Source organism: Perissodus microlepis, chromosome 7 (assembly GCF_051167445.1).
Source record: "Perissodus microlepis isolate ML-2025 ecotype Zambia chromosome 7, ASM5116744v1, whole genome shotgun sequence".
Classification (NCBI taxonomy): domain Eukaryota; kingdom Metazoa; phylum Chordata; class Actinopteri; order Cichliformes; family Cichlidae; genus Perissodus; species Perissodus microlepis.
The window spans coordinates 12,469,567-12,494,026 of record NC_140467.1 but is presented as its reverse complement, the minus strand read 5'-3'; the positions used below and the strand labels follow the sequence as shown (position 1 = coordinate 12,494,026).

The window sequence follows — 24,460 nt, the reverse complement described above, 5'->3', positions numbered from 1 at the left end:
GCAACAGACAGCTGAGGGGTTTCCAGACGGGGGATCCCAGCTTCATTGCGGCCTTATAATATCGAAACGCAGAAGTCTGAAGTTTATTTCAATGGCGAAAACGTACGATTATCTCTTTAAACTCTTGCTTATCGGAGACAGCGGAGTCGGCAAGACATGTCTGCTGTTCAGATTCAGCGAGGACTCCTTCAATACCACCTTCATATCTACAATAGGTGAGTATTCTGCTGACGCCCCAAGGATAAATCTAATAAAACGAATGCCGGCATCCACATAGTCCAGCGTTTTACTGCATTGATCTGTCAGTAATAGAAGCTAGTGAATTTTTTCATGAAAGTAAGGAGAAGGACAAACGACCTAAAAGGGAAATAACTGCATATGAACCAGACAATAGGAGTGTGAGACTAATGAATAATGCTATTCTGTCCTTGAAGACTCCTATGCCCTAGCAGGGTTAAATACAGAATGAAATCAAAGCCACAGTCAAGACTTTTGACTTCTGTTACACTGTAGCCTTTATGCTGAAAACAGTATTGTGATAATTATGTTATAAACCTGATCGGCGCTGCAAATTTACACTGCAGCTATTTCTGCTTATTCCTCAAAATATGTTCCTCTAAAACGTGACACGAGATCACATTTTACCATTAATTGCAGAAATGCCTGGTTTCCTGTGTATGTGAGGCATGTGACAAATTGGACGGTGTAAGGTAACTAATTAAGCTTACGTGGCTCTTACTTGCTTTAATACAGGAATAGACTTCAAAATCAGGACAATAGAGCTGGATGGAAAGAGAGTCAAACTTCAGATATGGTATGTGTAATTTGACTGAGCTTTTTCCCTTTTTTTATGGGAAAGTCTGACTGACCTGCACTTTAACCTGCTCCCTGTGTTGTTGATTTGATGTGTAATTAGGGATACTGCAGGCCAGGAGAGGTTTCGCACCATCACTACAGCATACTATAGAGGAGCAATGGTTAGCTTTTTATTTCTCACTATGTTGCTATATATCTACCTTACCCTTACACGTCGGGGTTCATAAATTGTTATTATTATTATTTTCCTTCCCAGGGTATCATGCTGGTCTATGACATCTGCAATGAGAAGTCCTTTGAGAACATAAAAAACTGGATTAGAAATATTGAAGAAGTGAGTTCCAAATTTAGTTATGTTATTAGTATTTTTTTGTAATTTAAATTCTGTGATTGTTAATTATAAGTAAATTATGGTTGTTTTTAATACTCATAGTATCATACTTTAAATAACCATAAATAATGAGTCTTATTTAATTCTGCCAGCATGCCTCATCTGATGTGGAGAAGATGATCCTGGGCAACAAATGCGACATGACTGACAGGAGACAGGTGTCTAAAGACAGAGGTGAAAAAGTGAGTCTGAAGCTAGTCGTTACCAAAAAGCAAGCATCAAGCTAATTCAGTTGAAGTTATTGCAATTTTCAGCGTTTGGCACAAATATAAATCTATGTTTTTATTTCACCTAGCTGGCCATTGATTATGGAGTTAAATTCTTGGAAACCAGTGCAAAGTCTGGCTTGAATGTTGAAGAGGTAAGCTGGATGTTTTACCCTTTACCATAAAGCATGACTTACACACAGTATATGTATGTGTAATATTTCTTTTTGTCTTTTATGTCACACAAGGCTTTTTATACCATGGGAAGAGACATACTGCATAATCTGAGCTCAAAGTCGGTAAGTTGAAGAAAGTTTCATTAATTAGTCGCTATCCCGTACTTTGTGTCACAGTCTGTATTTACATTTCTTCACCGTCAACTATTTTCTTGTAGACTGACAACAGTGCTGGAGGATCAGGCAAACCGGTCAAGATCACAGAGAAAAAGTCGAAGAGAATTAAATTCTTCAAGTGCTCGCTCCTCTAAGCTGCTCACGTATGTGGCGTGACATTGGTGTTTTGGAGGGTTTCCGCCTTTTGGCCTTCCTCGCTGCGGAGGCGGCCGTGGTCATATAATCATGGGGCCTTATTGCCAGCTGGACTTACAGGTTCAGGGGAGGCTGAGATGCTACCCTGATCTGCTGACCAGACGAGGATCAATGAGGAACGAGGCTTTATATGTGTTCATGCAAAAAGACTGATGCATGAATATCAGCAGTGGTTTGTAGCTCACCCTGCAGTGCCTGCTGACTGTGGACATGTCTGTAGGATCTCTTAAAAAATATCTGTTACAAATATTGGTCTCATAAATGGTAAATGAAGAAAAATAGAGTATTTCATACAACGTAGCATCATTTTATACGCCCTACCTATTGTTACATTTACTATGATGATGCTGTAAGATAATCATATGGAGTTTCAGAATTGGTTGTAATTGTCTGTGTGAATTCATATATGTTAAGATTGTGGTATCCAGTGTTAATGCCATCATTTCTAATTGCACATGTGTGCCTATTTAAAGTCACAGTATTGCAATAGAAAGACAAATATATGTAAAGAAAAAATAGCAACAACAAAAGAAAAAACAACCTACTGTTTTTTACTCATTTTTAATAGAACCTTTATTTGTACAGGGTTCTGTGTCAAAACAAAGCTGTGAAAGAGTTTGTTTCTTGGAAGCTTGTACTTAATACATATTGTTACGCAGTTGTCAGTATTTGCATGAAAGCTGTAGGGAGACCTCAGACTATTAAGCACACAGTATCTGAAATAGAAAATGTTTACAGACAGTATTTGAAAAATGTTGAGCATATATAGGAAGTGAAAGTTTTTGCTGTTCACATATTTTGTGTGTAATCACAAGTAGCAGTTGTGTTCTTGCTTTTATTTCCTCTTGAGACTGTAGACACAGAGCACTTTCCCTTCACGCGTCCAATATGAAAACACAACGACTGGAGAAAGCTGTAATGTGAATGATAGTCCTTGTAAACTACTGTATGTTACATCAGTGAAGAGTAAAAATGGAAAAGAAAGTGGATCTTTATGGGAATGTTGATTTTTTTTTTTTTTACACAACTACACTGCATGGTTGAAAATGTTAAAAAAAAAAAAAAAAACTCTGGTAAAGCTTTTTTTCCCCCATCATTGTCATTTTGTTTGTATCTTTCTGTCAGAAACTCACTTAGTAATGATTTCTGATGGCAGGCTACATGTCCACTACTTTAATCATAGCTTTCTGTTTATCTTCTTGCTATTTTTTCACTTCATACTGGTTTATTTTCTCTTTTTAAGGCTCTCATTTTTACTCCTGGACATCGTCTTCTGTCTTCCCTGCATCTGATTGTGTTTCCTCATCTGCCTGTCCAAAAGTTGACACCTTTCTGCTTTCGTTAAGGACTCTCTCGCTGCTAGATGCAGCTAGCTGCTTGCTAACCATCATGGACTTGGCTCTCCTGTCGCTAGCGTTCCAGGTCTGTGATCTGTGAGAGGGTAAATATTTTTCATCAGCAGCTGTCAGATACTCTGTGGTGTTCGAGAGGTTTCTCTTTACCGTTTTTGGATCCTCAGGAGTTTCTGTTCCTGGAAGAGTCCTCGTACTTTCTGTAGGAATTGCCTCAGTCTGAGTTTGATATTGCTGGGTGAGTGTTCTGACTGTTGATACTTTAGGCATTTGACCCAAAGTGGTAGGATGCACCTGATACGCTAAATTTGATGGCCACTGATTTGGAGTTTTATTAATGTGCTCTACCAGTGACCTGTACTCTGCAGTTTGCATCATATCATCACCAGCCTCAGCTGGAGTGTAGAGGATGCTGCTCATAGCCCTCTTCTTAGTGATGGGAGAAGTCTGGCTTTGGTTTTCAGTAGGGATGTACCTCAGAGATTTAGTCCTCTTTGGCGAAGAGGAGTTTCCTAGCAGACTCTGGACTTTGTCTATGGGCTCAGGAGCTTTCTGTGGTTCATCAGGGGGGTTCATAATGATGGTGCTCATAGACCTCCTCTTTGTCAAAGGAGAAATGAATTGGTCTTCAATTGGATAGTGTTTCAACGATTTTGTCCTTTTCGGAGGGGACAAAGGCCTCAGTCTGTTTTTGTCTGGTAGTCTGTCTAGAAACATCGTGCTGCCTTGTTTTATGTTTGTTATTGTTTCTTGACTTGATGTTGCAGAAGAGGGCCTTTGTTCACACGGAGATATGAGAATATCTACAACTGAGCTTGGCGGAGGTCTCTCGAAACCTCCGGACTCTGAGCTCTGACCACCTTCCTTGGTGTTGAGAGTGCACATACTTGAGGCTTGCCGCAGACTCCGCTGTCTTTCTAGGCCGGTTTTTGTTGTGTCTTCTGTGTCCTTCTGCCTGGATGCAAACTCTTCCATATCCATGTGGAAGCGGTAAAGACTGTAACCGTCAGTACTGTTAATACTGCCTTGGCGAAGGAGATTGGAAGGGTCGCACACCGATGAGTTTCGCGAATAGGTTCGAGTCAGCTCTAACCTGTCCACACCTGCAAGCTTTTCAAGGGCGGTTGCCATACGTCCATGGAGCTCCTCCAGCTGGGCCAGACGCAGATCCACCGTCTGCAGGGAGGCCTTCATCGTGTTCTCCCTCTCATTTACCTCCTCCAGACGCATTGACATATTCTCAACTCTGCCAAGAAGAGTTGAGAGAAAGAGAGTGTTTATGGAAACAGGAACCGATTTGAAATATTTGAACTACTTTTAAAAGGATAGTGATGTACCTCTCTGAAGTAACCTTGATGCGTTCGTCACTGGAAGACTGTTGCTCGTCCTCTTTCTCTCTGAAATATTCCTCGACACACTGTTCTTCAAACTCGTACAGGAATTTTAGCTCCTCTGGATTCAGCCTGAGCTCTGAAGAAAACACATGACAGCAATTTTTGTTAAAAAAAAATCAGTTCCAGCAGTTTCTTCATGTTTATAGGCTACAGAATCATGAAATTAATATTTTGATGTGGTTTGAACGCTTAGTGTGTATTATTAACCACTGAAAAACTGCATAAACTCTTTACCCTCATAAAGATGGCATTTGAAAACCTCACCTGTATCCTTAGTGATGAATTTTAACACCACAGTGTATATCAATAAAGCTGTGGTTCGTCGACCATTAGAATAGTTTCTGTTTTTTATAGGTATTTGCATAGACAGAGACCATCCCCACTAACTTCTGATGCACACACACATACATTTTGTTCTACAACCACGCCTGAAATTTGATAGAGTCGGCTCAATTTAGAAGGCAGTTTCAAAGGATACTCCTAGGAGGCTTTCAAGGGGTAAAGAGTTAATTGCACTTAAGTATTAAGTATAATGATAAAATTGTTTTGGTTTAAAAAAGGAGACTAACTGAGGCCACGGTCTTTCTCATCTAGCTCTCCCTCCTGTTTCTTCCTGGCACATCGCTTGAACATCCTGTTGAAGAGGATATAGAGGTGGCTGAGGATGATGAGAGGTGGCGGTAAAATGGGGCGGTCATGGAAAGTCATGATCAGCTGATATCTCTGGAACTTCCACACTTGGTTGGAAATTGACTTGACTTCAAAGAAGGTGTTGCTGTGGGACAGGACATGCAGACCAGTGAATAAAAATTGTAAGAGGAGATATTTTCTTAGAAACAATAGAACAAGTAGACATTGGAAGTATAATTACTTGAAGACCGCAATGAGCAAGTTGACCAGAAGAATGTTTGCTACGAGAAGGTAACAGGCCATAATGGCAGGTGTGAGCCAGGCACCGGGGATGCATGGGGGGAGTTTCTTCCCATCCTCATCATATAAATGTTCACCACATGGAGCTGCAAGAATGGGAGGTTAAAGTTATACATTTATATAGACTTTAATGTAAATAATTAGAATACCATTCATGATGACTTACGGTTGATTTCCATTGCATAGACTTGGAAAAATCCCCGAAAACCACAGTTCCGCAGGGAAACGGAGAAAGCGTTAAAATCAATAGACATAAGACTTTTATGTCATATTTCTGTCAAGGTCAAGCTGTTTTGCTTTAAAGGGTGGACTGGTCTTATCAAATTGTTCATTGCACTTTTAAAAGTACTCAAACATACCTAGTTGCATACTTTATATCCTTGACATATTTTACATTTTTCAATTTTTTTTATATAACCTTGTTCATAAAATCAAAAATGAATGAAGACAAACATCCGAATTTCAGTATGCATTAGAACACGTGTTTAACAGCACCTTCCACAAAACGTTCAATACCATCTTCAATACCATTTCTAATTGAGGCTTTTTAAATAGTTGCTTGTTGCCTTCACCTTGACAGAAGAAACATTAACAGGAGAAGAAAAACTTGGAGGCAGATGATCATGACAGAGGAGATGACATACAGGCATCTATTCTGCTCTTAAGCAGTGAAACATTGCGTTGTACTGAATGTATGTATTGTAGTAAGTGCTATTCCAAATGTGCCAGCAGAGGGAGACAAAGTATGTCAAAGTGTGTGACATTGCTAAGACAGATTTTAAAACAGAGAAATAATGCAGTACTGATCATCTGCCCAGAATCAGGAAACAGAATCTTACTATGAATTCTAGTCTTACGGTCTATCGAGTCTGCAAAAACCTCCCCATAGATCATCCAATAAGGCATGTAGAAAATGTTTCTGGCCAGGCGCCATGTTGGCTCCTCATCTGGATGAAGTATGGCTTGTCGAGCCACTCCAAAGCTCATAAGCACCACCAGCATGATCACCACAAAGTACATCATATCAATCATCTGAAAGGAATCAAACAAAGAGAACATGCAAGCTCAGTGTGTTCTCTTTCTTTTTGTGTGTGTGCATGCCATCTGTGATTCGTTGAACTATTACCATTTTCCCTATCATCATCACATAAGGTCCCAGGTATTTGTTGACTCCAAAGATGTCCAATACACGAATGTACCAGAAGATGATGTCTATACAGTAGATAACCCTGCCATAGCCCATGTACGGTTCAGGCTGTAGCCGTAGCATTAGCCCCAGAAGGAACGTGGATATGGCAACCAGGTCTGTGATGTTCCAGTACTCCTCCATCCACACACTTATCTTTTGTTTCAGCTTCCCTGGTTCTGACATCAGAATCTAGACACCAGGATTAGGAGATCACACAGTATTCATTACAAGCCCATAAAACCGTTTGGAATTTAAGATATTCCGACTCTGTAAAGGCTCATACCTGTCGGACTTTTTCAGTGCCAAGTGTGAGGATGTATGCTATGACCGTCCACTCTTGTATAGATGGCCATCGCTCCATTTTCACCAGGATAATGTAGTTGTACAGCATCAGATAGCCCAGATAGGAGATCTGTCAAAACAATAAGGTCATAAAGCTGTTTGTTGTTGTCGGCGGTCATTTTTGAAAAACATGCTTCACGCATCAGAAGGGAACTTACTGTGTTAAACCAGAATTTGGTGAAAGGTGCATTATAAAACTCAAAGAATCTTTTGCCAACTGGGATTTTATGGATTTTGGTGCTATCCTCTTCTTCGTCTCCTTTTCGGGAAGTTGCATCAGTGTTGGCATCCTGCAGCATCACAGCAAACAGCAAGCTTACAATCATTCACCCTTAAATTAGGCATATGTCTAATAAAAAAAAAAGTATGAACAAGGACCTTGCTGGATTTTGTGTCATCATCTTTGTCCTTTCCCTCTTCTTTGCGTGCAGGTGCCTGATAAGAGGCATCGTCTCCAAGGCGGAAGTCCAACAGCAGAATCAGAGGAGGGAAGATGATTCCCAGAATAACCTGAGTGAGATAATAATAATAATAATAATAATAATAATAATAATAATAATAATAATAATAATAATAAGTATTTCTGCTAATAACATTCTTCTTGTAAATATTATTGTTTTAGAATTTTTTGAAGTTAACCTTCAGGCCCGGGCTTTTTCCAATCCTCAAGCAGCCCATCCACATATCAGTGAGCAACATCTGGCTGCAGGTGTGAGCGATGAAGTCACGTTGCTTAGCAGCCACAGCCAGCTTCAGACAGGTGGAGTTACTCCAGTTAACCAGCTCATATGTTAGGAGTTTCATGGCCACCTGTTCATCATGCTTGTAGGACTGGTCCAATAATTCGTAGGCCAGTTGTCCAAATTCTCTGTGAGAGGGACATAACAACAATTATTTCTATATAGCACTTATCAAAGTAGTTTAAAGCAAGTAGAAAAAGACATACATCGTTACAGAAAGTATAAAAAGCATTCTGCGTCACTCACTTGGAGTTGTTTTCAAGATCTTGGGAGATATCATCCACCAGTTCACTCTCAGAGGACTCTTGAGCCATGGCCTTATACAGTTTACAAGCCACTAAAGCCTTTGCCATAGCCTCTTCGCCACGCTGCCAAAGAAATAGTGCCATCTTCTGGCGCTTCATCAGCACCCCCCACAGCATCAGCTCGTGGAAGGGATACTTGAATCGACAGACTTCAGGGTCATCCACATCAATTTCCACCTCCTCCTCTTTCTTCTTTTTTGCCTTTTTCTTGCCTTTTGACCTAGGTTCATCATCCTAACAAAAACAAAAAACAACAACAAAACAACAACAGCTAGATAGATTGTGCTTCTGTGTGGGTTTGATTAGTTAAACTATTTTAGTTGTTGCGAAAGAAAACCCTACCTCCATTCCTAGAAGCTTCAGAGCTTTGGGCTGCAAGAAGAGAACAAAGCGTTGCAATTAATGTAAAATGTTACTTAATATGATGACAAACCACTGTCATTTATTTCCTTCCATCCATGCGTACCCTTTTTAGTCCATATAGATTATTGTAGAGGTTACGGAAAGCTTTCCTGGTGTAATTGCTTCTGTAAGCTCCGCCCATGAGGTATTCCAGCACAAGACCAATATCAATCAAAGTAATTTGATAATCTGGAGGAAGGTTTCCCTGCAGAAGTCATATATAAAAAAGCATGACCTTAACTGCTTTAAAATAATATTGAACCTGAAATAAACTGAAATGATTCTGCTGAATGTTTATTGTTATAAGCAAAGACTGTCTTACTTTTTTGACATCCCTAACCACAGCATGCAGGGTATTTGCCGGGCCAAGTTTCTGAAAGATGTGAGGAGAAGAAGGAGAAGTAGGTTCTGTATATTTTTATCCATCAAAACTCTGTGAATTAATTTTTTTTTTCCCTTCTGCTGGTGTTGCTCAGCATTGTAGAACTCTCACCGTGTTGTATAGCTCTTCCAGCCTGGGAATGGTGAGGAAGTGGTGAATGTTGACTCCATTCTCGAGGAGCAGTTTGACAAAGTCCACTCTGTCCAGCACCAGAGCATCCATCATAGCCTGCTCCAGTGAGTTCACCTGATAGAATATATATAATATAATTATTTTCTCTATGTTCACTCTGTTGTCTCATATTTCCACATGTAACATTTGCATAAACTTCATTATTCCTACCCAGCGAATCAACTCCAACTTCCTTGGATCTGTTTCCTCTGGTGGTTCAGGTTTTGCCTTTCCCTTCCCTTTCCCCTTCTTGGCCCGGGTCTTGCTGCGAGGAGCGCTCACAGGGCTCTTCTGTTTCTCCTGAGACGAGGCTGCAGTGGTTGTAGTGTTGGCAATAGCACCAGCAGGCTGACCGAGTAATAATAGAAAAAAATATCAAACATCAATTTCTACTATGCCTCTAACTTGATCATATCAGTTGCCAGTTTTTGTGTTTGAGTGATATGACACAATTTATGTGTGCTTATATATGTATTTGCATGTGAGGTGTGTTTTTTTCCAACAAGAACTGATATCACCAAGCTGAAAACTCTCCTTTGGTCTTCAGTCAATTCTTTTTACAATTTCTTCATCTCATAAATTCACTCTCCGTGGATACCTGCTGATTGCTTTGGGTTTTCACATCACACTTGTGTAGGCTGCTTCTTTCAGCAGATGAATTTGAAGCATTTGCAAATGCGGCATTCTAAACTTTCATCAACTCTGTTTCACACTTTTTTCTTCTTTTTTTTTATTGGATTTTCAAAAACAAATTATTTCCTTCAGTCTTGAATCCTTGTAGTCACAAAGCACTGATGTGAAATGAATAATTTACACTGTTCAAAAGTGAGGAACACTCACTGGCAAATTGTGTCCGTAAACAAAGATGTGATTTCGTGCGATATCCACTCTGTTCCAGGCCAGAGCCAAACTGAGCTGGTCTGCTGCCGATGCGTTCGTTCCTGATGCAAGAAAAAAGACGGAGACGTGACGAGAGCCGGCATGTGTGGCACGCCATAAGAGAATCTATTGGAAATATACAAGGAGGCAAGCTTCGAGTGGGATAACCACTGGTGTTGGTGTCTGATGATACCTTTTAACAAAGCAGTAAGGATGGCCATTTCTATATCCTGTTGTCCCTCAGACCCCATTCGAAAAACTGTAATCTATATGTGAGAATAAAAAAGGAAGCGAGGGAATGTTACACTGTAATAATTTAAGTTGCTGATAACAAACTACACAGATGAAATGATTGATGAAAAAATGAATTTTTGCCACTGATTTTCAGCAGGGCTTCTTTCTCCAGCGCCCTGTGGCTGACCTTTCAAGCGCAAACAGCCAATTTAATCGTCAGACACGGCGATAGCGCTTGCCTTGTTACAGACTTGACGATATCAAATGAAATTACGCTGACGGGTCTGTCACATGCGCAGCCATGGTGAATGGGATTAGATTGGCATGAATATGTGGCACGGTGCCAGAGTTTTTCCAGCGCTGGCCTCAGGATGCGTTAATAATGAGCAGTCTGCATCAGTATGAACACTGAACACTTTTGTTTCTCTTTCAGGAAGCTGCAGGCTGCCTTGTTTGTGTGCGTGCGGACACTTTTATGATAATAATTTTATAATTCGGTTAAATGTTGCATCCTGGTGTTACATCACAGCAAAATGTAGCCCTCTAAATCAGTGTTTTTATCTGCCCAGGCCAGATGTTCACATTGGATGCACTTAGGATGAAAGGATTATGTGTGGACTAGACAGTGACACTGATTCACCTGTAGGTTAGTTATCGCTCTTTAGTTTAAGATTCATACATAAAGAGCTCAGACAACTTGGTTGTTCTGCCACTTTGTCTCGATAGAGAATCAAGGAAAACTAAATAGTGTTTAATAAAAAACAGTACAATTCAGTAGGATCTTTCAAAAAGCAGTTTAAGTTGCTTATGTGAGTGTTTTGGAGCATTAGGCAGTCTAATACATCTGGGATAGAGAGTTTCAGAGTGAAGTGGTAAACTGATAGCACTCTGGGGACTGAAAGCCTGCGGAGTGGATAGAGCAACCTGGCTGAGGATTAGGGAGCTGGATCCTCTCCTCCATCTGTGTGCTGTATGCTTCCTGTGAGTAGATGAAGTACGAGCTAAGCAGTTGATAGTGTGTGTTGATCTTTTCCTCTCAAATGTATAGATTATAGAGATTATATAGCGTTACAAACTGTTTATCACATCAATTATGCCTTCGGGAATCTGCAAGAGATGCACAAATGCTGCTGCTACTTAGGCATTCATCTTGAAGAATTACTCTCAGCTCTGTTTTTTTTTTTTTTTTTTTTTTCTGCTGAAAACTTTTACCAGGTGTGTGCTGAACTGAGTTGGAGTACATACCACCATTTGACAGCTACGCACTTGCATGCGTCCTTAACAGTTAATAATATCCTACAGTAAAGCTGTAAAAGTCCCGGATTATGATATAACGCACATGACCACAAAAGAAGGTGAAATGACATGCAGGTAGCGGGGATTATGTTTATTCAGTATGTTAATGGACATACACAAATGAGTGGAGTGGCGATGAATGACGATGGAGACCAGATGCTTCACAACTCAAAAATATTTATTGATTGACACAGACATGTTGTTTTAAAAATACATGGCTTCACTCCTACAATGGTTTCACTCACTTTGTTCCTCTACTTACCAATTCCCTTTTTTTCATGCACTCCATTACCATGAGCAGGATCTGCTGCGACTGGCTTTTGCTATAATTGAATGTCTTCTGAATAGTCACTAAAAGTTGGTCTCTGACATCGTCATTAACCAGGCTGTATGACAGGATAAAAAAAGCACATTTTTGTTTTTTGTTTTTTTAAAGGATTGATATCAGGGTAAAAGGCAAATCAACTGAAACCTCACCCTCCATCCTCTGAGAACTTGTGCGCAAAGGAAATGATGTCAGAAGCACGGCCGCTGCCATCGCACACCACCACAGGGATGGGGGGCTCATCTCTCAGACTCTCCAGGGCAATGGAGATAACGTTGGGACCTCCCTCTACTATTAAACACACCAGAGGAACCCCCTGACCCAAACCTGGAATGAATAGAGAGAAATAATCATTTGTTCCATCCTTTCTTTTCTCTGTAAAACAGTCTGAGAGTGAAATGATGAAGCTTATGTTGTGCTACGATGCGATGTGTGAACAGACAAACCACAGGAAGGAGGAAGTGACGTCAATGGTGACAGCTGAGCATCCCTTTGCTGTCCCTGCCTTATCCAAGTTCCAGGCATAGGATGACAAAGGGAAGCCCACATGTCACAGAGGAGCTCTCCATCCATGTGTCCAACAAGATTTTAGCTCACATATGCACATCACAGTGGACAGATTATTTAAAAATGCAGCGCACTAAACAACTTACGAGTATTGATCTTCTGCAGAGAGATGTGCTTCTCCAGCAGTCTACGGAGTTTGACCTCAGAGCCGTACTTCCCGCAGGTTCCGTTGTCTGTGAGGATGAAGTGGGAATGGCTGTTGTTGAGCACAGCCAGCTTGCTCAGTGGGTTTGCCATCGTCTGATAGGGTCTTGTTACCTGGTAAAAGTTATAAGAAGAGACATTACTTTGAAAGGTCTTCTTTTTAAGGAGACCACATGCTGGTGCAAATGTCCTTACATCTTTTCCAATGAGGTCTTCTTTGTTTTCAAGGATCCCCCATGGAGCAATCCCTATAGCACACACCTTTCCACGTGACTTAGAGGAATGGTCCTTTAAGGCATCTCCAACATGGCGGATGACCCCTAAGTTAAAATTGGCAAAATAGAGCAATACAAATAAAGCTCTTTTGTGATGGGGCTGAATTATGGAGCATACTGTGGTAATATTGCGGTAACCTCACGTAATATCCATCATTTGCAATGAATTTTCCACTAAAGCTCTAATTATAGTGCCTAAACCTGTGACAATGGGTTAGTCAAATCTCCCCCAGGAAATTGCAGAGTAGTGTTATGTAATAACAATTTGGGGCAAAGGTAATCTTCTAATGTCACAGGCTGATTGTTATTAAGTGAACATTAAAAGCATTATACTAAACCATCAGCGTCCTACCTGTGTTAACTCCACCCGTGAAGATCCAGGCTCCAGTTGTGACGGCCGCTTTAATCAGGCCTTTGCCAAACACTTGTTTGAGTTTGGGCTGGAGGTCAAAGTTCTGGAGACCCCCGTGTACAGAGATGAGCAAGGTGGGCAGCTCCAACTGCCAGTCCTTTACCATCAAATGCAGTAGGTTGTCAGGCTTGGTGTCGTATGAAACCCGGATATACTAGAAAAAACAAAGTTGGGAGGTTAATTATCACTTTTTTCTAACTACGTCGTGTGCGTTAAGTACAGTTTAAAAACTCTAAAGCTCCTTAACACTGCATCGTATCCACTCACTTCTCTGATGTGAGAGAACTAACGGTAAACAATCCTCCTTTACAAAGGAAAGGTCCCCACACTTTAAGATTCTACTTTAATGATTACATTCTGTTTTTAAGTCAAAGGAGCTTGCAAAGAAAAGCGTCTGGACTTCTTTAAGTTACTTGAAGACGTTTCACCTCTCATCCGAGAAGCTTCTTCAGTTCTAAGGTCAAATGGTGGAGAGTCCCAGATATAAACCTAGTGGGAGTATCCCCCCACAGAGGGACAAAAGGACCCCCTGATGATCCTCTAATCGCCTGAGCCAAGGTGTGAAACTGGGTGTGGGTCCCAATCAGCCAGAGTTTCGGGTGTGTTCATTGTGAAACCTGGCCCCACCTTATCATGCGAATTCCTGAGGTCAGATGGCCCAGGATGTGAGTGGGCGTTAAGGCGTCTGGGAAGGGATCTCAAAACTGGATTATAGATGGCAGAGAGTTGGTGTCGTAAACCCCCGCCTCTGTTCAAAGATGGTCGCTCACAGTGGACATAGATGGCTTCTTTCACTCCTCTTTCAAACCATCTGTCCTCTCTGTCCAAAATGTGAACATTGGCATCCTCAGGAATTCGCATGACAAGGTGGGGCCAGGTTTCACAATGAACACACCCGAAACTCTGGCTGATTGGGACCCACACCCAGTTTCACACCTTGGCTCAGGCGATTAGAGGATCATCAGGGGGTCCTTTTGTCCCTCTGTGGGGGGATACTCCCACTAGGTTTATATCTGGGACTCTCCACCATTTGACCTTAGAACTGAAGAAGCTTCTCGGATGAGAGGTGAAACGTCTTCAAGTAACTTAAAGAAGTCCAGACGCTTTTCTTTGCAAGCTCCTTTGACTACGATGACCTGGATGACTGAGAACCTTCACAGACATTCTGTTTTTAAGGCACTGCTTCTATCCACAGGATCGAAGATTGAAGCAGAACCTTTTTGACTGAGACTCACCATGGCTTTGTTGATGAATCCTCCTCCTTGGAACTCAATGATGCCAAAGGCGTCCGTCGGGTACGTCCTGGTGTGCTTGATCACACTCCATTTATCCTTTGGGGTATCAATGTGAACCAGCTGGTGGGTTTCCTCTAAGGAGTTGGCACCAGGAGGGATGGCCACGTGCTGTGTTGTCAGCTGACCACAGGCACATCTAGACAGATCAGAGGGTATGAACTGCAACTTGAAGAAGCCAGTAAGACACACCTTGCACACATACTTTCATTGCTCTACCCATTTCTGGCAAATATGTGCCTTGGCAGACAAAGGGCTCACTGCCTGGCTGCTCTAGCAGCCCTGGAGTTTTCGCCGTGACTGGAGTTTAGCCTGAAGTCAAGGGTGTCATGATTTCAGAAATTAATTAATTAATAAGAAAAATATTTGTCAATTAATATAGACCCGGATGCCAGCTTCAAATGCTATTATATTATTTACAGGACATTATTTATATAACCACCACTGTCATAACTCACACAGCCCATTTAACAAGAAAAATGTACACCGATGCATGTGATCTCATTTTATTCCTAATGTTTTCAGCTTTTTTACTTTTTAACATAATTTAATGGATATTAATTTGCATATGGAAAGCTTTTTTTTTTTTAAAAAAAAAAACAAAACAACAATACATTTATAAAAAAATATGCTAAAATACACTTTAAGCAAAATGAACATTGCATGAATTTGCTTCAAGCTAGAAAAAAAAGCTGTTGTAATTCTGGAATAATGATGTGGATAATAACAGCATACCTGCACTTACAATCTGAGGACTTATATTTCTGACTTGTCATTTTTTTAAAGTACAATTTCAAGGTAAATTTGAAGAATTGAAGTAATTACCTGGTTGGGTCTTTGCTGGGAAATATGTGTATACATTCTCTTTTAAGAAAGATCCTCTCAATCCATACTTTCTGTGCCTGGGAAGACAAAAAGAAACATAACAAAAGTGTTATGCAAAAGCCGTTTTTCGAAGAATCCAGAAGTTGTACTTGATATGCACAAAGACATGAGCATGGTGAAGGAGCTGTGGCACTAAAATCATGCATGCTCTGTCATTTCTCATGTTATTGCGCCACAGCTGATGCTGGTAAAATTGCCTCCATTGTTTGTTCAAGTTTCATAAGCAGCCAGTGAAAAGCACAAAAGTACTATTCCCCCACACTTTGTCAAATCCTGTTCTGATTGCTTTCTGATCTTTTTCCAGTTGCTGATCAAAAATAACCAGAGTTCAAAGCGAAGGTTCTCAGAGGGCTATTGTTGACGGTGGAAGCCCAATTAACACCGAATCAGGGGAAGCAAAGCTTTCCAAGAAATCACCAGGAAGTGGGGTTGAAAACAGAATTTGAACCCTTGACAGCATTATTATGTAAAAACATATTAAAAATCTGTTTAGACTTTACCAGTAAGCCTGACGTCAGATGAGTAAGGATGAAAGACCTTATATAAACCTCACTGAAGTCTTGTGATAATCACAAGTAGCCATAACACAGAACAGTTACTGTTCTTGCCCCGTTTTTCTGCTCAAATGACCCCCTTTGAGAGCAGCTGGACCGCAAAACCACAGACTTTCCCGGAGTGTCTACTCGCCTCCGCTTTAAAAAAAAAGGAAACCTTTGCATTTATTTATTTTTGTTTTTTTGCCTGTGCAGATGTCATATGGTCCATCCAAACCAAAAATATACACGAATGCAAATAGATGCATGTATTACTTTTAATCTGTTTTTATTGCATGTATGCCATTTTCTATTATGACTATTTTCCACCAGTAATTCTTCGTGGGGTTTTTTAACGCTTGTTTTTCAGTTCAACACTACTACTGTATACATTTGGTATAAATTATTTAAAATTATACTTCAAAACAACTACTTTTTATTTAGCATGAGTTTTTGTAAAAAATATTCCCATCTTTATTTCTCAGTGTCATCATGCATCAATAAGCACCTAGACGTCCTGCAGTGCTGCCTGCTCACATTTACCTCATCTGAACTCACTTTTCACGGTCTGCAATTAATACAATATCGGCCGCTGCTTGGTAAAATCCTAATAATGCAACTAAATAAAGTTTTTAAAGGGTTTCGACTCACGTACAATCCTCTTGACGGAGCTTCGAGGTCCTAGTGCTGCTGGAAATTAAGGCTAGGGAGTGCAGGGGAGCCAGAGCTCTCTCCTGGTGCTGCACTCCCAGTGAAGTGGCCTCAATGAATCCCACAGGACATGAAACTTCTTCACTTTATGAGGGCCAGTTAATATGATGAGCATGTGAGCAGGGTCTTTGTTCGCCCAAGTCTCATGACTCCAGTTCAAGGTAATCCTTTTGGGAGTCCCATGACCCTTTCTCCATGCCCAGAGGGTATTTTCATCATTCGCTTGAACAAGGCACAATAAATCTACTTTGATAACCGGCTCCTAATCTCCCAATTTGTGTAAAACTCCTTTCTTTGTGCTCACTTCACAGTTTTGAAGAACCTCGTCAGTGTGAGATGATGGAGAAGAGCGACTAACCTAAAAGTACTGCAGCCTCGTTCAGAGGGTCCCCAACTCTTCGTTTGAAAATTTTCACCCCCTCCAAGTACTTTGATTTCAACCCAATTTGCATAATTGAGAGAATTGGATGCAGGCATTCTTTTGGAAGGCGCCTTGTTAAGACATGACTGGTCTCCAGTTGGGGGTCAGTCAGTGCTAATTGCAGTTAATCTTTATTTCCACCCACTATGTTTTTGTGGAGAGAAAGAAAAGGCAGCGGTCCAGATATTCAGTATTCCCTTAATCTTCCTGTTTAATGTCAGGTATGTTAAGTTGATCTACATTTAAAAACACCCTTTTTTCATAAAAAAAAAAAGAGACTTCCAGTGCCCTTTTGTAATCATATTTATCCTCCTGTTTGGGTATTTAATAAAAACAGTTGTCAAGTTATAAAGGGATTGCAGATGCATTCTTAATAACTAGAGATGGAGCGAACTGGCACTAAGTAGCAGACGTCTGCTTAAAGCCTTTCTCATGTGAATGATTTGATAAGCACTCCTTTTATGGTTGAAGTGAGCAGTTTTAGCTCCAGTAAAAAAAAAACAGCAGAGGCTGGTGGTAGATGACAGAAAGACAAAGAGAGAATCCTAGCATCCCCCTCCAGTTTCCCACTTTTCTTCGTGCTCCAGTAAAAAACACACGTGGGCCAATGTTAATTATAGCCGGACAAAACAAAGCGCATTTCCAGAAGGGTTTGGCCAGTGTGACGCAGTTATTTCAGCTTACTTAAACTCATTAACCACAGCAATTAAAACCAAAATCCAGTCAGCAACCAGCTGGCTCGTTAAGAGCTGCCTTTGAGCACTTAACAAAGAAAAAAACAACAAAAAAAAACATTTTAAAAAACCCTTGAAGAATGAGATAATGCAGGATCCGATTGTGTCACACCAAGCAAATTAACAGGACTTAAGACAAGCCTCAGAACAATCAACAACATTCATTCCAACATGCAGACTTTGGAAAATTAGTGCTTAAAACAAAAGACAGCTATATGAGATGGAAATTTAAAAAAATATATTTATTATTAGCCGTACTGATGCAGTGTTTTCCTCTCAAACTTTGACCATGCTTAGCACTTTAATACAATACATTGGACATCGGAGCAACAATGTATATACAAAGGTCACATTCACAGTATACCATACATTCATTCCTTTTTATACTGGAATCACATGGTCCTGGTCTCCTGACCCACAGCTTAGCAACAACTTGACCACAGCTAATTTGTTCCAGTAAAGCTTTAATTACACTACGCAGTCCCAAAGGCTCATATAGAGAAGGTATAATGATGACTTTATATCTGTATGTGGATATCTGACTGGCAGCACATGTTTGGTTAAATTCTGTAGCTATATCAGTTGAAAATCAACGTGTCAGATATTCACAATATTGCAGTAACAATGGAATTCATACAACAAAAGCCTTGTGAGCACAAGTGAAAGAAAGGATTTTGGATTCCTATAAGGAATGTGATGTTACCCGGGTTGAAGATCAAAGCAACTAATTGCTCCTCATTGGTATTGAATAGCCATGCTAGTTAGAGCTTGATGCATTGTGACAGGAAGAAAACCCATGTAGGCTCTGTTAACTGTCTAAAAAAAAAAAAAGCGTTTCAGACTCATGGTAAGCCACATGGGCTGAATATAAAGCTGCCTTTTACTTGTTTTTACTCGAGGAGAAAAGATATTTCGTCAAAGTGGCACACTCCACTTCCAGGGTCTGGATGGGCAAATTTGCATTAACTGTGCAGCAAACTGTTTTCAGTCAGCCCTGTTTGTAAATGCACTCTTTGTCCTCCTGAGTTGAAAAATCCAGTTAGCCATCACGAGTCCAACATGTCACTGATTATCCCCGAGAGTTGAGGGAGTCATAAGACATGTTTTAAGGCTGCTGTTTTTCACTTTTTCCCCTAAAGCAGTCTGACTGAAATAGAGACCAAAATCAAGGAATCGCAATAAAGTTAGGGCATCCTAAAAAACTAGCGACATCTCAAATCTTTCTGTTGTGAAAGTGAAGGAACTTACTCATTATGGCTACAACAGTTTAAGTAACGTAATAATTATCAATCACGCAACTAAATAATAACCAGGTTACCCAACGATTTTAAGGATTACATGGGTTCATTTATAAGCCTTACTCTATATACATAGCAGCCTCAACAGATATTACAGGGATTCGACACCCTGATGAATTCATGATTTGAACTACTTACAAAGAAATGAGCTGACTGCAATTTCAGTTGTAGATGTATGTTAAGAGTAAATGATAACTTTTCAACTAAACAAAAGAGAAAAAAATTGTTGTCGTTTGAAATAAATGTGCATTTCTGTTTATTTGGGTCAAGTATACCAAGTTTTTCATTGGCAACAATTTAGGGATTAACAGTCACCAAGCCAGTAGCCACAGTGGATTGCACTATTGTGTGGATTAAAAGTATACCTGGGCCCCTAAGCAGTCCCTAACCTCATCACCAAGGCCAAAGAGCTCTGAGTTGTCCAGTACAAAAGCTGCAATGGGCTAATGGATCACCAGTAAGCATCTTGGTGACACATTGACAACTGTTGGTGTGATTATTCTCAAATTTAAGACACACAAAATTACGGTCAGTCACTCTCAATCTGGTGCTCCACCCACGATCTTGTCTCATGCAGAATTAATGACCATAAGGAGGACAAGGCATGACTCCCAACACTGCATGGGAAAATGCAGACGGGACCACAGTCACCACCTTTGTTAGGAAATAAAACTTTTTGGAATAACTTCATTCAGAGTGTCTTAAGAGAAAAAATGCTGACTTTGACACCAAGAGCATCATCCCTACTGTCACACGTGGCAGTGGAAGCATTAAACTTTGGTGATGTTTTCCCGTCAGTGGTACAAGATAACTTTATTGCAGTGAAAGCACTAAACTAGAACCTTTTAACCTTATCCATCATGGGTTTAGTCTCAGGGAAAATGAGACAAAGCATACAGCCAAGGAGTGGCTCAAGAAGAAACACATTAAGGCTTCGGAGTGGTTTAAACAGTCTCTGGACCTTAAATCCAAAAACTTATAGAGACAGCCACACTTTTGTGTATCCAAGCAACCTCATATACTCGAGCATTAGGAAAAGATCTGAAGAGAAGAGTGGTCGAATATATCTACAGAGACTGTGCTTGCCAACAACGGTTATTCCACCAAGTACTCAATCTTGTGCTCCAAGGGGATCAAATGCTTTCCATCACTAAAATTCACATTATTTTGTAGCCATTATAGGATGATTTTGTCATTTATCTTAGAGTTATTCTGAATTTATCAGCTGCCATATAAATTAAAAACTTTGTTTTTATGTGAGTGCTGCAGATGTTGTTTCTACATGTTTTTGCCTTGAGAGGGATGTATTCAAAGAATTTCTTTTTTGCTTTGACCATATCTTTTGTAATAGTCTTTTGGTGTGCGCTTAAATAAATGCCATTTAATTTCATCAGAGGAGAACAAGTGAATGTGAAGGGTGGTTGGGTGACTCATACATCACAATCTCATATGAGGTGCAAACCCAGAGTGAATCTGGTAGGATATACAGATTCAGATTTTTACTGGTTGTTGCAGTTTTTATTACTAATGTTAAGTGTCTGAGTACAAACTCATCAAAAATTAGTCACTCCCGTTAACCTGCGGAGAATTCATGAATATCATGTGCTCTCTGGTGACTAGAGGCCAGCGTTCACCATGATTTCAGCTTTATGATATGATCAGCAATGATACTCAGGTAGGGTCTGGCATTTAAGTGATGCTCATTTGCTACTAAGGAGCCCTAAGTGTGCCAAAAAATTATCCCCCACACCATTACACCACCACCACCAGCCGCAGCAGCATGAACATCATGCTTTTATGTTGTTTAAACCAGACTCTGACCCTGCCATCTGAATGTTAAAACAGAAATCGAGACTCATCGGACTAGACAACATCTTTTCAATCTTCTGTGGTCAGATTGTGAGAATTGTAGCCTCTTTTTCTATTCTTAGCTGAGCACTCAGCAATAGTCTTCTTCATATCTCCATTGTAAAAAATGGTTATTGGAGTTAGTTTTCCCTTCCTGTCAGTTCGAGGCAGTCTGGCTATTCTCCTCTGACCTGTGGCATCAACAACACATTGTTACCCAGAGAAAAGCTGCTCGATGGATAATTTCTCTTTTTAGGATCATTCTCTGTGAACCCTAATGATGGTTGTGTGGGAAAAATCCCCATGAATCAGCAGTTTCTGAAATACCTAGACCAGCCTGTCTGGCACAACCATGCCACAATCAATGTAGTTATTTAATCTGACTTTCTCCTTCATTTAAATTTAAATTGAATTATATTTGTCCTTAAAAATTCTGTGCTCATAAGCCTCCAAAAAAATAGTGCAAAATAGTGCAAACTCTCTTAATTTGCACATGCTCTTCTTGCTCAAATATTAGGAAGAGAAATGTATGAATGATTACATATTTTTGCTTTCAGGGTCTTTTAAATACTTTTTTAAGACTTTACAAAGATATAAAAGTCAGTGGTTATCAAAGTTGGGTCATTAGGATTGAACACTGTACTGGAGAATGTGGCTGCAGTTTTTAAATAGCACTCAACTTTTAAAGGCTGGTATATGAGCAGCAGTTCTTAGAGACTTTATGCTAAAGAGAAAACCTCTAAAATGATTGGACGAGAAGGGCTGAGGCTAGATGACAGTGTTGGCACCATGTTGTATATCCTTAAAGTGATGACTTGAGTAATCATACAGTTTGTGTTTGCAAAAAGTTTGCTAAAAAGCTAAGATAAACTTACTTTTCTTGAGAACAACATCATTTATAAAAGTTCCATTAATAATAGATTACAATTCAATTTTAAAAAATCTTTTAAAACTTTTTTTAATCCTAATTAAAATCCCAGAGTGGAAAAAAGTCTGAAAGGTAATAAAAATTAATAGCTGTTGAATGTGACATTGATGCCTGCACACTTCATCTTACCTTCTGTGAGCCAGATGTGCTGCGTTTGAGGGAGGACCTTTTAAAGGTGCCAGTGTCCATGCTGAAGACTTAACTCAAGAGAGGAACCCTTCGAGAGTGGCGACAGGTCAGGGGACGCCAGCAACGTCGACATTAGAGACAGACAGAAACACTCAAGAGCCACTACAGCACCAGGTGATGGCACCAAGCCCTGGATTTACACTTTAAAACTATTTTGCTTCACCTTCAGTAAAGGTTTCAATGCTTCTCTCTCCTCTATGCGGCTTACTCCCGACTGACAAGACAGAGATCCCTGCCAGGGATATAAATCACTCGATGACACACTTGACACATAGACCCTTTTCCACTGCCGAACATCCCATAATCAGGCTTAATGCAGCCAGCTCTTACGAAGCCTCAGAGTCTAATGGATAGAGATTTAATAAATGGTTATTGAAGGTAAATCTACTTTGGCACACCACAACCCCCCAAAAAGGCTTAGAGAGAGATCGTGCAAGCTGTGAAGCTAAAGTTAGCCAACAGAAAGCCAAAAGATATCCCACCAGATGAGATCTGACAAGGGAGACACGAGGGTCCCATCAGGGTGCAAAAACATAGGTATTCATAAGCAGAGAGTACTTAGACTCATTAAGAAATAATAAACAGAAGGAAGGATAAAAATTCTTGAGTGTTTTTTATATTTGGGGATCTGAATAAAACAACACATTTAATCTCTCAGCATCTTACATTTAGGTTTTCCCACCACATTAAGTAGTTGTGCAACACATGTGAAGCAGCTTGTTTCATAGTATTAGTAAGAGTTTGACCTCTTATATAAGACTTTAAAAATTAATGGAAATTCAAACTATCACTTGTCAGCACTATAAAAAAAACACTGCATTTAGCTTACCCTGAGCAAATATTTTTGGGGTATTCAGAATCAGAATCAGAATCAGAAACTTTATTGTCATTGTCACGAGAACAACGAAATTAAGAATGGTCCCCGATTCATTAAAATGACTCAAAATATGGACGACAAAATCAAAAGCCTTTAGGTCTTATACAGAATCCAACACTTCACCTGCTCTGCTGATGTAATGTGATGATGACTTGTAATGTTTGTTGTCTGCACTTTTTTTTGTAGCAAAAACAAAACAAAAAAAGTCGACTTTGCTATAGACGGTCTGAAAGTCAAACCCAAGAGAAACCAGTTTAGGAGCATGAATTTCATGTCCAGCACCTCCCTCTGCTGGACACAAAGTAGAACAGTTTTAAGGGTGATAAATAAGTAAAGGATTACCAAGCTCACCAAGATTTGAAACTGGCAAGAAATGATGCACACAGGCTGGATGTAACAGCCTGTGTAACTCAATGTTTGCCTTACAGTAAAATAAGCTGTTAATGTAAAAAAAAAAAACAGCAAAAAAACAGCCCTGTCACAGTGAAGTGGCCTCCCACAGAAACACATTGCAACACAGGAAACTGCAACAAGTGTGAATGAAGTAATGAGCTACCTAATCAGCTAATCCAAAGTATGCACTCACCAAGCATCTGCTTTACTCTTACAACTATGAGCTTTGGGAAACAACTGTACCTTGCGGTGTCAGTGAAGACAGCTGGATGACTTCATCAGGTCATAATCTCAAACAATAAACATGAACCTTGAATGAATGGTTACTTTTTCTCTGCTCGACTCCAGCCATGTGTCTAGGTGCTGTCGGCCTCTTAGAGTGGATTATGTGTAATTTCTCCTTGTAAGCAGACACAAATGAGCTTTATCTTCTCCTGGTGGCTTTGTATTGGCCAGTGTGGGGAGATTATTTGTCTCCGAGAGAAGTTATAGCACTGAATGGAGCAGAAGAAAGAAGGAATGATGAAAGACCCCAAACCAGATATATTACTTAGACATGCGACTGATGTCAGACAGAACTCCAAATAAACAACTAATTTTGATATCTGGGATTCTTTAAATTGATTTTTTTTAAACTATTAGTTTCTTTAAATCAGAGGTTCCCTAAACATACATGCAAGCTTTTACAAAACCTAACAGAAAAATTTCATCTTTAATCTTTGATAAGACTCTTCCACTGCTTTGATTGGATGAAAAAAAGAAAATAAAAATAGATACACAGATGCACAGCACAACTTAAAAATGTGTGTTGAAAAAATTCTGTAGTCAATCACTATCTAATTTAAAGACCCATATATGCTTTTTGAGAACTTGTTAATGTTGCAGTTGATGATTACTCAGTTGCATCACAATTAGACTACTATGGACCTCGTGGGTTTCCCCTGCACGACCCTAGAAGAGTGTCAACAAGATGCTGATACTATTCAAAGTAAATCCAACTTGAGAAGAAAACAAATAATGTGATGAAATTTCAGTAGATTCTCTGATCATT

At 40.0% G+C, this 24,460-nt stretch overlaps 2 protein-coding genes across 5 annotated transcripts; one reads left to right on the top strand and one right to left on the bottom strand.

Annotated features, from left to right (window-relative positions):
- Positions 1-2: 2 nt before the first annotated feature.
- LOC146382648 (ras-related protein Rab-8B) lies at positions 3-2,950 on the top strand. The gene is made up of 8 exons (XM_084933466.1): positions 3-215; positions 754-814; positions 917-977; positions 1,073-1,150; positions 1,300-1,389; positions 1,503-1,568; positions 1,662-1,712; positions 1,808-2,950. Exons 1-8 carry the CDS (start codon positions 92-94, stop codon positions 1,898-1,900), a joined length of 624 nt encoding a protein of 207 aa, XP_084789592.1. The 5' UTR covers positions 3-91; the 3' UTR covers positions 1,901-2,950.
- Positions 2,668-23,644, bottom strand: trpm1b (transient receptor potential cation channel, subfamily M, member 1b). Of its 4 annotated transcripts, none has more exons than XM_084933464.1 (27): positions 22,080-23,644; positions 15,418-15,494; positions 14,536-14,731; positions 13,241-13,454; positions 12,809-12,933; positions 12,556-12,727; positions 12,055-12,229; positions 11,840-11,963; positions 10,241-10,313; positions 10,009-10,109; positions 9,340-9,516; positions 9,109-9,243; positions 8,938-8,988; positions 8,680-8,820; positions 8,556-8,585; positions 8,155-8,447; positions 7,808-8,036; positions 7,547-7,678; positions 7,327-7,458; positions 7,110-7,238; positions 6,764-7,015; positions 6,477-6,669; positions 5,804-5,824; positions 5,579-5,723; positions 5,277-5,482; positions 4,651-4,783; positions 2,668-4,559 (listed from the first exon to the last, which is right to left on the bottom strand). In XM_084933464.1, exons 1-27 carry the CDS (start codon positions 22,137-22,139, stop codon positions 3,215-3,217), a joined length of 5,061 nt encoding a protein of 1,686 aa, XP_084789590.1. In that variant the 5' UTR covers positions 22,140-23,644; the 3' UTR covers positions 2,668-3,214. The 4 variants fall into 4 exon arrangements, with proteins under 4 accessions (XP_084789590.1, XP_084789591.1, XP_084789588.1 ...); XM_084933465.1 differs by having other exon boundaries at positions 6,495-6,669; XM_084933462.1 differs by lacking the exon at positions 22,080-23,644 and having other exon boundaries at positions 15,418-16,655.
- Positions 23,645-24,460: the final 816 nt, after the last annotated feature.

What these genes read in the sequence shown, in the direction of transcription:
- LOC146382648 (XM_084933466.1), top strand. Translation starts at nt 92, where the DNA reads ATGGCGAAAACGTACGATTATCTCTTTAAACTCTTGCTTATCGGAGAC. An exon ending in CACCTTCATATCTACAATAG is followed by an intron (nt 216 to 753) that starts GTGAGTATTCTG and finishes GCTTTAATACAG; the next exon opens with GAATAGACTTCAAAATCAGG. An exon ending in GGATTAGAAATATTGAAGAA is followed by an intron (nt 1,151 to 1,299) that starts GTGAGTTCCAAA and finishes TAATTCTGCCAG; the next exon opens with CATGCCTCATCTGATGTGGA.
- trpm1b (XM_084933462.1), bottom strand. Translation starts at nt 15,623, where the DNA reads ATGCATGATTTTAGTGCCACAGCTCCTTCACCATGCTCATGTCTTTGT. An exon ending in AGTTGGAGTTGATTCGCTGG is followed by an intron (nt 9,244 to 9,339) that starts GTAGGAATAATG and finishes ATATTCTATCAG; the next exon opens with GTGAACTCACTGGAGCAGGC. An exon ending in TGAGAAAGACCGTGGCCTCA is followed by an intron (nt 4,784 to 5,276) that starts GTTAGTCTCCTT and finishes TGTTTTCTTCAG; the next exon opens with AGCTCAGGCTGAATCCAGAG.